Raw genomic sequence first — 16,158 nt, 5'->3', positions numbered from 1 at the left:
TGTGCACTTGACGCTGCGGACACAGCTGCTAGAGCTATCAACACTAGCGTTATGCTGAGACGACAAGCGTGGCTCCGCATCTCAGGGTTTAAACCGGATATTCAGACAACAATTCTTAATCAGCCAGTCAATCCTGATAGTCTGTTTGGTCCGGATGTTGACACCACCCTAGAGAAAATAAAGAAAGACACAGAAACTGCTAAGTCTATGGGGGCCCTACAGTCACAACAGTTTCGTGGCAGCAATTTTCGTCGCTCAGGTGCACGTGGAGTCACCAGAGGACAAATGGGTCAACAATCCCAGTTCGCAAAAGGTGGGGCACAATCCTCGTTCACTAAACAGAACAAGGGAGGTTACAGGAATAACAGCAACAGAGGTCGCGGCAGAGGAAACAACAGCTCCCGCACCTCTACTCCCAGCAAACAGTGACTCTCTGTCACTGCCCCCCGACCACCTAACACCTGTCGGGGGGAGACTGCAACAGTTCCTGCCCGTCTGGAGAAACATCACCACAGACAGGTGGGTGCGACAACTAGTCCAGTATGGTTATTGCCTAGAGTTGAAGTCCACTCCACCCAACATCCCGCCAAGGCAACGGCCTATGTCCGCAGAGCACTTGCTCTTATTGCAGCAGGAAGTAGTGGTGATGCTGCAAAAGGGAGCAATCGAGCTCGTGCCGGTGGGGGAGGAAGGCACGGGGGTATATTCCCTGTACTTCCTTATTCCAAAGAAGGACGGATCTCTCAGGCCCATTCTAGATCTACGTCCCCTCAACCTGTACATACTATCAGAACATTTCCACATGCTTACACTGCAACAAATTCTTCCCTTGCTAAACCAGGGAGACTTCTTAGCAACCTTAGATCTCAAGGATGCTTATTTCCACATTCCACTACACCCGTCACACAGGAAATACCTCAGGTTCACTATTCAAGGCAGGCACTACCAGTTCAAAGTCCTACCCTTCGGAGTCACAACAGCCCCGAGGGTGTTCACCAAATGTCTGGCGACAGTAGCGGCGCACCTCAGGAGGCAGAACATCCATGTCTACCCCTACCTAGACGACTGGCTCGTGCAAGCCAAGTCAGAGCAACAGTGCGCCGCAGACATGTCGACTACAATTCACCTTCTTCACGATCTGGGTTTCTCCCTGAACTACCCAAAATCGCATCTTCAGCCGGCGCATGTCCGGCAGTTCCTAGGTGCAACGATCAACACCCTGACGGCCATGGCTCAGCCAAACCAAGTCAGGATAGACAGCATGCAGGCTCTGATCCAAAAGTTCAGGCCACAACACTCACTTCCAGCGAGAGTGTTCATGCAATTGATAGGCATGATGGCCTCCTGCATCTTCATAGTCCCTCACGCACGGCTACACATGCGCCCGCTCCAGGAGTGCTTAGCGAATCAGTGGACACAGGCTCGTGGGCAATTGACAGACCTAGTGTTGGTTACCAGTCGGGCATACGACTCTCTGCATTGGTGGACTCCACACAACCTTTGCAAGGGCCGACTGTTCCAAGAGCCCGTGCCGCAGATTGTCCTGACAACGGACGCATCTCTCCAGGGATGGGGAGCTCATGTGCTCACTTACACAGTGCAGGGACTATGGACGACGCAGCAACAAAAGATGCACATCAACTATCTGGAACTGATGGCAATCTTCATGGCGCTCAAGTCCTTCATTGTACATCTGTGCAACAAAGTCGTGCTAGTCCGGACGGACAACATGACCGCGATGTACTACATTCAAAAGCAGGGAGGCACCCACTCGCCACAGCTGTCTCATCTGGCTCAGAGCATGTGGAAGTGGGCCATTCAGAGGAACATTTTCCTCATGGCAGAACACCTCCCAGGAAAGGACAATCAGATGGCGGATCTGCTCAGCAGATACAGCCATCAAATGCACGAGTGGGAGATACACCCATCTGTTCTCCACCCGTACTTCCAGCAGTGGGGTCATCCGGAGATAGACCTGTTTGCCACAGCAGAGAACGCAAAATGCCAACTCTTTGCCGCCAGGTTCCCTCACCCACAGTCGCAGGGGAATGCGATATGGATGAACTGGTCAGGCAAATTTGCGTACGCTTTTCCGCCAGCCCCTCTAATACCGCTGGTCGCAAGAAAGCTAAGGCAGCACGAGATGACTCTCATCCTGGTTGCTCCAACGTGGGCGCGCCAGGCTTGGTACACCACGTTCCTCGAACTCTCAGTGGTGCCGCATCAAAGACTGCGCCTCACGCCCAGTCTTTTGACGCAGAACCATGGAGACATTCAGCATCCAGATCCACACCAGCTCAACCTGGCGATCTGGCTCCTGAAGTCCTAGAGTTTGGATACCTTAACCTACCTCCGGAGTGCATGCACATCATCAAGGAGGCGAGGAAACCAACTACTAGAGCATGCTATGCTGCAAAGTGGAAGCGTTTTGTCATTTACTGTACAGCCAATGACATCAACCCGCTAGATGCATCTATCCCCAACATCATCTGCTATCTGTTGCATCTTTACAAGTGCAATCTAGCGTACACTTCCATTCGGATACATCTATCCGCCATAGCGGCTTATCTCCAGAACAGGCAGCACCTCTCTGTCTTCAGGGTGCCTGCCATTAAAGCCTTCCTTGAAGGTCTGAAACGAGTCATTCCCCCAAGAACACCGCCAGCTCCGGTGTGGAACCTCAATGTCGTTCTCACCAGACTGATGGGACCGCCATTTGAGCCACTGCACTCGTGTGAACTCCAGTTCCTTACGTGGAAAGTAGCTTTCCTTGTAGCTATTACGTCTCTGAGGCGTGTCAGTGAGCTGCAGGCGCTCACAATCCAAGAGCCATTCATTCAAATCCATCCAAATAGGGTAGTGCTACGCACTAACCCCAAATTCCTTCCGAAGGTGGTGTCACAGTTTCATCTAAACCAAACTATTGACTTACCAGCATTCTTTCAAAACCCGCAAACGGTGGCGGAAAGAATGCTCCATACCTTAGATGTACGGAGGGCGTTGATGTACTACATAGACAGAACACAACCCTTTAGAAAAACAAAACAACTCTTTGTTGCCTTCGCACCACAACACAAAGGCAACCCGATTTCCAAAGCAGGGATAGCCAGATGGATTGTTAAATGCATCCAGATATGTTATCAAAAAGCCAAGCGCACTTTAACAATACCCCCCAGAGCGCACTCCACACGCAAACTGGGGGCATCCATGGCTTTCCTAGGGAACATTCCTTTAGAGGATATTTGCAGAGCAGCCACGTGGGTTACACCACACACCTTTACTAAACACTACTGTGTTGATGTGCATTCCAAGCAGCAAGCTGCTGTAGGACAGGCTGTTCTGAAGACACTTTTTCAGGTTTCTGCAGCTGGCACGGGCAACCGCCGCTGATGGAGGGACTGCTATGTATTCTATGCTAAGATATGAATTTAGCAGCCCACATGCCTCGAACTGAATATGCTACTTACCAGTATGCATCTGTTCTTGGCATGTAGGGCTGCTAACATTCATATCGCCCGCCCTCCTCCCCGGTGCCTGTCGCAGCTGCAGATATACTATTGTATTTATTCATTAGCATGGACATCCTTTACACTTTTCACTCCATCTTCTGCCACAATGGCGAAAAACAATCTGGGGATGGAGCCGATGCCCATGCGCACTGTAGTCCAGGGGAGGAGCCACCTATCTCAGGATACTTCGAAGACTCTTCCAGGACAACAATGTGCAATCATCCGAGCCCAACACTAGGCGGCGATCTAATGCTAAGATATGAATGTTAGCAGCCCTACATGCCAAGAACAGATGCATACTGGTAAGTAGCATATTCATTCCCAACTATTGGTAACTTTCATAGATTCCCATGCGCCCACCCGACTCCCCTGGAAAAGCTCACCCTTTTGGGGATGTCTTTATAGCTATGCAACGGCTACGAAAATCTGAGGCTATGAGCTTTCTCAGTAAGGTTCCAAAGGTTGAGGCTGATCTGATTGGTTGGTGCTCTATATCTGGGTCTTTTTACAAAAGGAGGCATATAGGCTACAAAACAAAATGAGGCCTAGGCCTATTTTTGCCTTTTTTGTACCTCTTATGGTTTATCTACCTGTATATATATATATATATATATATATATATATATATATATATATATATATATATATATATATATATATATATATATATATATATATATATATATATATATATATGATCAAGGGTAGTGCCTACCAAAAACGTGTCATGCCAGAGAGAAACAGAAAGGGATAATAAATTGACCTTGTGTACTGGACAAGCTGTGTGGTGGTCCTTGTGTCCTGCGTGCCGTGCTTGGAGAAGCAGGAAGAGATATATATATATATTTGCCCCCCCCCCCCCCCCCCCCCCGAGGCTCCCATTCCGACGACGGGGAATGATACAAGCTATGGGAATCTGTGAAAGTTACCAATACTGGGGAACTAGAGTTACAGGTAAGTAACTTGTTTTCATGTGGAATGCGAAGGATGGGATATTTGTATGGAAAATGAATCTATAAAATTAAATCTTCATAGTGAACAAATAGTAGTGCAGATTCTTCCATGCCAAGATCCGTTGCATGATGTTCCTTGAAACAGTGAAGTTATCAGAAACCTATAAACACACAACCGGGAGAATGCAAAATAGTGCAATATATATATATATATACCGAGGCTCCCATTCCGACGACGGGGAATGATACAAGCATGGGAATCTGTGAAAGTTACCAATACTGGGGAACTAGAGTTACAGGTAAGTAACTTGTTTTCATGTGGAATGCGAAGGATGGGATATTTGTATGGAACATGAATCTATAAAATTAAATCTTCATAGTGAACAAATAGTAGTGCAGATTCTTCCATGCCAAGATCCGTTGCATGATGTTCCCTGAAACAGTGAAGTTATCAGAAACCTATAAACACACAACCGGGAGAATGCAAAATAGTGCAATAGTAGAGCTATGTAAATAAGTATATAATTCTGACTCCTATATTGTACACACACCGGTTCCTCCCTTATTTGTAAGTGTACAGAACAAACATTTTATTGTATTAATCACGATTATAATAAATAGTTATTCCACACACATCAGTGTGAATTATTAAAAAGGGTTAAAAAGGTACAATAGTTATTTGCAAGTGAGATGCAGAGTTGAGGTGCCTGTGATTTATAGTTCTAAAATGGCTCGGTTTCATACCTACTGATATTCATAAACTCAATTCAAGAAATCGGGTACATGTTACTTGTCAGGCACGCTATATCTGTTGGCCTATATAGTCTGCTTACTGGTTCTCATCGTCCAGGGGCTACGATTAAGCATGTGGGATGGGAAGAGGGTAATCAATGTTACCCTCTTTGTAACTGGTTACAGTAATAGTCAAAAGTCCATCTGACATCCTCTTTTTTTTGTCCTAGGAGTTGCCACACAAGTTTGTTTCAGCCGTTCTAATGGAGTACATTCGCTCTCTGAACCAGTTCCAGATTCCAGTCCAGGTAAGAATGCTGATAACAAATTATTAGTAGCCTAATAGCTTTTTTTTTTGCACTGACTTTCTGTTTGAGAGAACAGTAAAACACTGCTTAACATTTTTGAGGAATTGACTTGTTGGCCCTTCACATGCTTAGAACAGAAGCAGAGAAAGTGCCTCATACAAGGGAAGAACATGCACAACCTCCGCTATATTGTTTTGAGACTTTAATCCCTAACCTGTTACACAAGATGTGAGCTGTTGGTGTAAGCAAAAGTGTGTCATTGAAAGCATTGCGACAAATGGGCCTCTCAGTAGCACACCGTTTTGAATGTAACCATCTCAAGCTTCTGGCCCAGATTGTTGGAAGCCATAAAAATTAAAACAAAGGACATTTTGTGAATTTCGAGCCTGCAAGAATGTTCGTTTCAGTGTATTACTTCGACACAAGGAAATGCTTAGAGTTGTTATAAACTGCTATGTCTGGCTTGGACATAAATATTCTGGTGAAACACAAGAACTCATTAGTTAATCTCTGCAATGACAGTCTATATCTAAAACTGCTCCTACCCAGTTTAAGACCGTGATTTGTGGTGAAACAAAATATGCTGCCGTTGGAAGAAGCCATATCCTGCATTGCAACACATGTCATCTGTGGAGGAGGAGCGAACACAAATAATCCCTCCCACAGACCTTTATTAATAAATGTAATTTGGATTTTTGGCATGTATTACCTAATTCTAATGGATGCTTCTAACCGCAGATTCCTTAGCTTTAGAATATCCTAAGGTACCAGACTGGATCCAGAAGGTTTATCAGCAGTGCTCCTGGGCGCGAATAGTTGGAGCTGTGTAGCTCTGCTTTGACTTTGTTCTGCCCCAGAAGTGATAATGGAGCCTCGCTTAGATGCCACCCCTGTGTGTTAATGCCAGTTCCTTTCTTTCTGCACCTTTGTATGTGGTTAGGGACCGAGCTCCTAACCTTTTTCTCCTCCAGTGACAAGTTTTTTCTCTCAAAATTCCTATTTTCTGTTGTGCAAAGATACATGCCCCCTCCTAAACCTACAGGGGTTAAGCCTTGTGGGGTTGGTCACAAACAGATGTCTATGACAGATCCCCACTAGATGTGTTATTGGTTTTTATCTTGTGGCAACCACTGCCATTCTTGTTAGAAGTGTGCCCTTATGAATCTAAAGGGCATCTGGAAACCTGAAGCGCATCATTACTACCCTTAAAGAAGTCTTGAAAGTCCCACCCTTTTCGAAGTCAAGGGTGCAGACTCATTCCCACACTGTGTGCTGATCCTGTGACAGGTCATTGTCACTGTCCAAGTCTTCAGTTACGTTGGAGAGAACACTTAATAAGGTCAAACGGGACCATCCCAGTCTCGCCCTTTTCTCTGTGAGAAGTTGTGAGGACGTCAAGGTGCCTCTGTCTTGCGGTATATTGTCCCCCACTGAGGAGCTGATTCTGCAGCTGATCTCGATGCACCCTGAAATTCTGGTGGCAGTGGCGATGTGGCACTACATTTAAGATTTCCGAGAGGCCATCTTTTTCACCCTTTGGCTCCTTCCAATGCACCTTTAGGTCCCAAGGATCGGTGGAGACCTCCTATCAAGTTGCTGCTTGCAGGTCTGCCCACCGTGCCATCTGTGCTTCTAAACCAGCACTGAATCCCACAGTGGTTCCTGTGGCATCCATAGTGCCCACAGACCCCGGTCCTATAACTCTGTCTGACTAAGTCTGTTATGATACGCAATGCACCCCCATATAGGCCTGGGAAGTCTCCTAACCTTTTACCTACATTTACTCTACCATTGCACTACATAATGGTTTTTGGTGCTGACCGTTTACCTAGTTAGGTGCTGCATAAATGTTGTGTGGTTTTCCCCGAAAAGTAGCCTCATTTATTATGCATGAGGATTGTTAGAATCACAGTAGGATTACCATCCTCTGCATAATAACGGTGTATAAGGTTCATCACTATGGTCATTCTCTGCCAACATGACAAAACAAGGTAGAACCCCTGAGGGTACCTTTTGGGTATATAAGCACCATATCTGTGCTGGGGCGGGCAGAGGAGAAAGACTTCCATGCTGACACGAGACGCTGAGGTTCCTGGACGCAGACACTCCAGCACACAGTGGCAGTGGTCTAACATCCCTCGCGGGGTGTCCAACTCGAGACAAAGATGGGGTCCTTCATTCTGTCACATCAGGTAATGGGGTTGGTTTTATCCTAGGGGGAATCTTGCCAATACACCTACAGAAGATGAAATGTACATTTAAGTACATCTAGTTAGGGTTAGCATCATAGGAGTACGAATTATTACTGTCATATATTTATATGGAAGCATATATCCATTGTTTTAGTACTATGGTAGAATTCTACCAACTATTTACTCTATTAGTGCTTATAACCGTGTGCATCTGTTTCTATCTTGTGGTTGTTGCAGCACACGTATTTTACACTAGAATGACGCTGGTTCAATAAATGCTTATTGAAAACGTCCCAATCGTTTATTAGGTCTCGGCCTGGGGAAAGCAGCGCATGCGCTGCTCTCGTCATACGAGGGCTACTTGGAATCAATACAGATTCCGAACCTCTCGGAGGCGGAGTTGAAGCCCCGCCCATCTTCTTAATTGATTAACATCATCTTACATGCAAAACGCTGGCTTCTGATTGTAAAGGAAGCTTCTTAGTTCCTCCTTGTTGCCGCCTTGTCTCCTTTCTTTTATCGGCGACGTGATATTCTCTCCTTCATTAGTCCCCACACCCTTTTTTCTTCTCTCTCGGCTTTGGCAAACTCAGGCGTTTGTGTATTTTTGTATTGCGCTTTCACTTAAAGTGAACGCGCGATGCGAAAATAAACATGCGGCTGCCTCTGCGGTACTGCTGACTGAACCAATTTTCACTCTCAAGTTGAGTATAGTTTTCGTAACTCGGCTAAAGAAGGCTTTGTCTCAGCTAAGTAAACTTCCGCTGTTTGAGGGTTGTTGTTTATTGCACGATCATGCTGATCAGATCTAGCGCGTGACAATTGTATCTTTTATGCCATTCATAAATGTTCATGCATGCCATTCCTTCTGGACAGACCTAAAAACCAGGCGGCAGCTTGAATTGGGAGGATGGAAAGGAGGCAGTGCGCAGCTTCCCCCGCAGGCTCTTTAATCCGAGCGAAAACCAACCCTCTGCTGGCTATACATTTCACAAAGACGTGCTTGGCGCCGTGACCCCCATGTGAGAGCAGCTCTTAGTAAACACTCCCTGGAGCTCAGCCATGGCTTCCCGGTTGTACGCGGCGGCGAAGCAGGCTGGCATCCCTGTGCTTCCCGCCTTGCAGGTTTTATTGGATGATCGACGGCCATGCCCGTCCTCTGCAAGGCGTTCCTCTGACTGCAGCCTGAGAGCGAGTGGCACAGTTTGTCGCACATACAAAGGAGGAGCGCTTTTGGGGTTCCGGATTCACAAAAGGCAAAAACTTGAATATTTGCAGGATGTGGATACAGGTTCGAACCATTGACGGCAAAGAGACGCATACTATAGACGACTTGTCCCATCTCACAAAGATCAAGAGTCGTAGGCTCAAGATCCAGGAGACCTTCAACGTAAACCCAGACCGGCAGAGGCTCTTCTACTGGGGGAAGCAGGTAAACAATGTCCGCGGACGCAAAAAGATCTTTTTCATGCAGGATCTCGGAAGCACCTCCTGTTTAACACTACCGTCCCCGGCATGGCGAGGATGGTCGTCCACATAAATGTCCACTGCTGACATGTACGTTTGTGTGTGTGGTATTTGGGTACAATTACATGTAGCCCTCACATGTACTGGGGTTGTAAATCTGACATACTAACATCACGTGCGTCGATGCTCTTGGCAGCTGGAGGAAGGTTGTTAATGAGGGCACCCCTGCCAGAGGGGTGGCATAGATGCCACTGCGGCAAAGGTCACCCGCCGTGACCTCTCCTTCTGTGCCCTCTCCCTCTAGCATGCACCCCCTGCGCCTCCTCGCCCATCTCGCTACGCACATCTGCCCTTCCTGCCGGCTTCTCGCACTCTCTGCCCTTGTTTCCCCCACCTCTCCCGCTTCCCTTCTGAGCGCCCTGTATATGTATCTCTCTCCCCTGGCTTTCTTCACCCCTCTCTATCTCGTTCCACTTCTGACCCCGTGTGCACATTTCCCTCCCACTGCCCTGGTTTCCACCTCACCCTCTATTCCAATCCACTTCTGACCCCGTGTGTGTGTGTACGTCTTCCTCCCCTAGGTTCCGTCTCCCCATCTTGCTCATCGCCTTACGCGTGTCATTTTCTCTGCTCTCGTTTCCGTCTCCCCCCGCTTTCCTACCCCACTTTTGAACACCTGTGTATCTCTCTCTGCCCTGTCTCTCCCCTTATGACCTCCATGCGTGTCTTTCCCTCTGCCCTTGTTCCCCTCCCACTCACTATGTCGCTTCACTTCCCCATGTGTCTCTCTGCCCTTGTTTCCACCTCCCCTGTCTCTCTCTCCCCTTCTGACCTCCATGCGTTTCTCTCTCTCTGCCCTTGTTACCTTCTCTCTCTCGCTCGCTCCCCTTCTAATCCTTGTGTGTGTCTCTCTCTGCACTTGTATCCATCTCCCCCTCTCTCTCGACCCCTTCTGACCTCCAGCGGGGTGTCCCTCCCTCTGCCCTTGTTCCCTTCTCCCCTCTCTATCTCGTTCCACTTCTGACCCCTTGTGTATATCTCCCTCCCGCTGCCCTGGTTTTCATCTCACCCTCTATTCCGCTCCACTTCTATATGTGTGTACGTCTCTCTCCTCTAGGTTCCATCTCCCCTCCCTCGACGCCTGACCCCCGTGTGTCACTCTCCCCCTCTTCCTTGGTTCCGTCCCCCCCACCCCCTCTCTTCCTTCTCTTCTTCACTTTGCTTGAGAAAAATACAACCTTTCAGTTCGCTCCTTACACTCTGAAACAAGCATTGAAAATGCAATAGGTCTCGCCTTTGATTAAGTTAAAGCCATTTGCTTTGCTATAAAATACCATTAGCAAAGCAAATGACTTTAACTTAATCAACGGCGAGAGCTATTGCATTTTCAATGCTTGTTCTGTGTATCTCTCTAAGACAAAGTGAGCATGAGTGACGGAGCGAAAAGTACGGTACTGTTTCCAACATCCCTGAGGGGACAGGGTTGTCATGTTCTATAGTGTCCAGAAACTATTCTTTCCTTGGCAAGAAGGGTTCATAGTGTCACTGTGAGCTAGTTGGTATACAGGGGAACATATCCGGTGGGGGTGTCTGGAATGTTTGGACACCAGTCCCACAGTTTATGTTGTCTAAATGAACAGATCCTATATAGATTTATAGGAACTACACAACAAGTTGAATTCTTTTGCCACCGACTGAGTTTGCGTACCAACACCCGGCCCATTTCAATCAATCTCAGCCAGAACCATGCCTTTGCCTCGGAACAACACTCGAGGGCTCCACCAACTTTTAGGTTTAGACTCTGATCAGAGCTAACCTAACCTTTTTAATGGACATGCCGTTTGATGGGTCTCGTCTGTTTGGTGCGAAGGTCAATTCTGCTTTGGAATGCTTTAAAGAAAGCAGGACCACAGTGCATTCCTTGGGCCTTTCCATCCCTGCGAGAAAGAACCCTCAACAGTTTTATCCCATTAGTAGCTCCACAGGGTTGACGTATTGCCAATGCCAACCCCCACCGTCCTGCAATGGGTATTCAGTTATTTTGGATTTGGTGGTCAAGCAGACAATGTCCAGTTCATCAGAAGCAACACACTTCCCAGTCCCCGCCCCTGCAGCAATATCCTCTACGCTGCTTTAGTGTGCTATTAGTGGTACACAACCAACCTGTGGGAGGCGGGATCAGATATTTTCTGCACCGGTGGAGGAACGATAACACCTGACAGATGGGTTATGCATATCATTAAACAGGCTACACTCTACAATTCTTAGATAGAAGAGGGACCCCCGGCTAATTACAGGCAGGTAGGTGGGGAAAATACAAATTAAGGAAAATACCTGCCAGTCAAATTCAGTTATAAGCCTAACTAAGAGGTCATTTGATAAATACAAACAACCCTGAAACAGACCAGAAACAATTCAAATGATAATATCAAAACATGATAACAAATATATGAAGATTTTATTACATGAAATAGATTTTCTTCAGTGCATAAATATCAGACCAAATAATGATTTAAAAAAAAAAACAAGATCATTAATCAATACAGTCCCACATGCCAGTTTCATACATAACTCTCATACCATCATACATACCAGAATTACATACAATTCATACCACATACAAACAACATATCCAAAGGTACACAACAGCCATGGGCTGATCTAGATGTTATAGATGGAAACAAATCATCTGGGAGGTGGAGAAGATATCAGTCAAGATATCTCCAGATGAGAAAACGCCGACTCGCGTTTCGGTGTGTGGCCCCAGCCGGGGCTACACCTTCATCAGGGCGGAGATGTACAACTCACAGTGGGACAAAATATCTCTATTTTCTCTACCGATATTTTGTCCCCCTGTTAGTTGTACATCTCCGCCCTGGTGAAGGTGTAGCCCCGGCTGTGGCCACACACCGAAACACGCGTCGGCGTTTTCTCATCTGGGGACATCTTGACTGATCTCTTCTTCACCTCCCCGATGATTTGTTTCCATCTGTAACATCTAGATCAGCCCATGGCTGTTATGTACCTTTGGATATGTTGTTTGTATGTGGTATGAATTGTATGTAATTCTGGTATGTATGATGGTATGAGAGTTATGTATGAAACTGGCATGTGGGACTGTATTGATGAATTATCTTGTTTTAAAAAAAAATCATTATTTGGTCGGATATTTATGCACTGAAGAAAATCTATTTCATGTAATAAAATCTTTATATATTTGTTATCATGTTTTGATATTATCATTTGAAGTCTTTCTGGTCTGTTTCGGGGTTGATTGTATTTATCAAATGACCTCTTAGTTAGGCTTAACTGAATTTGACTGGCGGGTATTTTCCTTATTTTGTATTTTACACTCTACAATTCCTCTTAGACCCTCAACATATCCTGTCCACATCAAAACATCTTTCATTGGAGCTCCTGGTCATCTCGCTCTAAGACGTGCAGGCATTTTTAGTCAAAGTTGGCATAGAGAGGGTTCCAGCTCCGGAAATAGGGATCGGCTGTTACGCCCGCTATTTCTTCATGCTGAAGTAGGATGGAGGCCGTCATCCTATTTTAGATCATCATCCTCTAAAAGCCTTCTTGTAGAAGGACAAATTCAATATGCACATGTTGGCCCCGTTTCTGTCTGCCTCTTGAGCCAGGCGACTGGATCGTGACTTTGGACCTGCAGGATGCTTACTTTTATACAACCATCGTGCAATCCCACAGATGCTACTTATGGTTTAGGGTGGGCCAGAAGCATTTTCAATATTCTATGTTCTCTTCCGGTCTTTCCAGTGCCCCTTGGGTGTTCACAAAAGTGGTTTCAGCACGCCTTCGGAGGTTGTGGATTCCAGTCTTCCCCTACCACGATGACTGGCAGTTTAAATGCAGACTCACCACAGTCACTCATAAACCACTTCCAGACAACGCCAAATCTCCTGACATCGCTGGAGTTTACTATCAATGTGTGGGCTTCAGTCCACCACAAGTCTAAGACATTGGGGTTATTATCCTGGCTTTTCAGCCTCAGTCTTGGGTCTCAGTGAGAGTGTTTCTGAGGCTTCTGGGCCTCTTGGCCTCAAGCGTCCTGATCATCAACTATGCTAGATGGAAGATGCTAACTCTGGGTGGAGCCTGAAGTCTAGGTGGGCCCAGCACCAGGGGATCCTATCAGATTCCATACAGGTTTCAGAAGAGTGCAGAAGATCTCTAGTAGGGACATGACCACTATTGGGCTAACTGCAGACTGCTCTGTCTGGCCCACCCAGAGCTGACAGTGGTGACAGACGTGTGACTGCTGGGATGGGAATGATCAGCTCCTTGTGGGGCTCGATGGAGTAAAGTAGGGCAAGGCAGTGCAGAAATGTCTGTTGAGGTTTATAGTCCTGTGCATAAAGATCTGTTATGCACTGACCAAGAAATAGCCTCTGGATAGATTATGGGCCGACTCTTCCAGGGCCAAGGCTGCTACCATTGTGCTGGCACCTATTATTGACGTATGTCAGGCCACCATGCGGGTGTCGGTAAACCTGTTCATGAGGCACTACTGCCTTGACAGCCAGGGACGATGGGATGGGCTTTTGTCCTGGTAAGTCTTTCAGGACCTTTTAATATGAGCCATTCCACATGCCCACCACCTTGGGAACTACTGCATTGGTATCTATTCTAAAGTGAGGAATGTGCATTTAGAAGTATTCCTCAGAAGAACAAGTTACTAGCGTTCGGTAATACTCTGGTGGATACTCTAACCAACAGATGTTTCCTCTCTGTCCTCCCGACTCTCGTTTCTGTAGACTGGTCTCTTTTCCATGGACAAATGCCCCAATGTAGGAATCTGCACACTTGTACCTCATATTATTGTTGTACTGTACATCCAAGGGTGCGAACAAACTCAAGACAAAAAAACTGACGTCGAAGTGGAGGGTTTGCGATTATATGTGGCTCTATTGTCACTTCTGTGGTGGAGCAAAGTCAACGCAGAGGTGCACAGCACCACCTACTGGCCTGCGGGAGTATTACTGTTAAAATCTTCCTGATCCAGCTTGGGAAGATTCCAAAGGTGAGGAATCTGCAGTTAGATAAAGTATCCACCAGAAAGCATTACCCGAAAGTGAGTAACTTATCTTTTTGGTAGGCCATCTTATATTTTAAAGCAGTCCCTCTATACATTGAAAGGCTGGTGGTGCAATTCTTATCTGTCCGTTTACTGATGTTGGAAGCAATAAGAATGGGACAAATTTTTCTAAATTTGACTTGCAAACATATATGGTTTGTTTCATAGTAAATGTGAACTATCCTGATGAAGGCCAGTTTGACTTGCATTTTATTCAAACTAGCCTGATTGCTATTTGATAGTAGACTTGAAACTGATATAATGACGCGCCGCAAAACACCGAGACCTATGCTGTAGTGGACTCCAAGCCCCAGAAGTCACCTTGCCTGCACTAGAGGAGGGGCTCCAAGTGCTTTAAAGCACCAACGCACACCCGCGACGCGGGATGCACCACAAAACAGAGAGACCTGTGCCGTGGGGGACTCCAAGCCCCAGAAGTCACCTTGCCTGCCCTGGAGGAGGAGCTCCAAGAGCTTTAAAGCGCCAACTCACAACCACGACTCGGGAAGCGCGTGGGCCACACCCGGGCCAAGGGCGGGCCCATCATTGACTGGAAGAGGCAGGGCAGGGTCACCCCCCTTTCATCTGGCTCGTGGACTGTGGACTTTACTGAGGACTAGCAGAGGTTGGTTGAGGTATTGTGTTCCTTGTGCTCATTTCTGCATTCATCCTGTTGTCCACGTAAGCGCAGGCTCTGTGTAGAATTCTGATGTAATCCCCACATATAGTAATCATCTTGAGCTTGCGTGCCAACGCTGTTTGATTATTATCGGGACATTGTTTAGATCCGTGCTACTTACTTGAACACTAGTGGGTAGGCCTAGCTTGTTTTCTCTTGTTATCAGCTAGAAGCACAGAAGGATGGGGAAGAGAAAATCTATGGAGGGAAGTGGGAGTGGTGGTGGTGGTAATGGCCGGGCTGACAAAGCAAAAAAGGCCAGGAAGTTACAGAAACATGCAGGCAGTAACTGTGTCTTAGATCGAATAGATACCCTTCTTAGTGAATGTGAAAATATCCTAGAGGTCGATCCAACTATGCATTCTAGCCCTGACAAATCTCCTCCCCGGTCCTCCCACCCCACCAACCCAAGACCTAGCAGCTACCCTACCATCCCAGCAATATTTTACAAATCGCTTGGAAAAGGGGCTCCCGCACCCAACACTGAGGCAAAATTAGACACAGGGAGGGCCTGCCAATCCTCCATTAATCCTCCTGGCATTAACCACCGACAGTCGGGACCTGACATCTCTTGTGTAAATAGGTTTTCACCCCTGTCAGACCTGTCTGACAAGGACAGGGAAGATAGGCTCCAGACACCTCTTGCTCCTTGAATAGGGATAGGCTTAAGGCCTAGTCCAGAATTTCAAGAAATGCACCAACTTATCAACACCCTCAAACTGGAAATCGGGACAATGAGATCAATGATCGAGGGCCTTACTTCTCTGGTTAATCTTTTATTGCAAAAGGATTCTCCTAGCCCCTGGCTACAGAGCCTCAATCCTAAGACAGAGTAAGGAAAAGAATTTACCAACTACAAATTGTTTTAAACCCACTATTTAAGGGAAAAAACAAACCAAGTGATACTCCTAGGTAATGGGGGTATATTTTATTCGTACCCTTTCAATTTTTTTTTTTTTTTTGAAGTGTAAACGTATTGTATGAAAAGGACACTTTACGTTCTCTCACATTTATAGCAATTTTTCATTATATATACAAATATACAATACAATTAAACAATACAACACTTACATAAACACACTTTTGTTACCATATATACAGACTGTTATTTCCCGAAAAGGGGCAAGGGTCAAGCTTTCGACTCACGGAATGATTCAGCTATGAACAAAATGCAGTTTTTTAACAATTCATACACCATAAATTAATTCTGTGGTCTACTA

The 16,158-nt window shown here is 46.3% G+C and overlaps 1 protein-coding gene across 1 annotated transcript in view; it reads left to right on the top strand.

Annotated features, from left to right (window-relative positions):
• Positions 1–16,158, top strand: part of RMC1 (regulator of MON1-CCZ1) — a 266,564-nt gene that overhangs the window by 175,270 nt on the left and 75,136 nt on the right. Inside the window, exon 16 of the mRNA XM_078687420.1 lies at positions 5,425–5,502. Within this exon, the coding sequence (XP_078543546.1) occupies positions 5,425–5,502 (78 nt within the window). The remainder of the gene's footprint in view (positions 1–5,424; positions 5,503–16,158) is intronic.

This window comes from Lissotriton helveticus, chromosome 4_1, assembly GCF_964261635.1.
Source record: "Lissotriton helveticus chromosome 4_1, aLisHel1.1, whole genome shotgun sequence".
Classification (NCBI taxonomy): domain Eukaryota; kingdom Metazoa; phylum Chordata; class Amphibia; order Caudata; family Salamandridae; genus Lissotriton; species Lissotriton helveticus.
The sequence above is the reverse complement of the archived record's forward strand: the minus strand, read 5'-3'. Positions and strand labels throughout refer to the sequence as shown.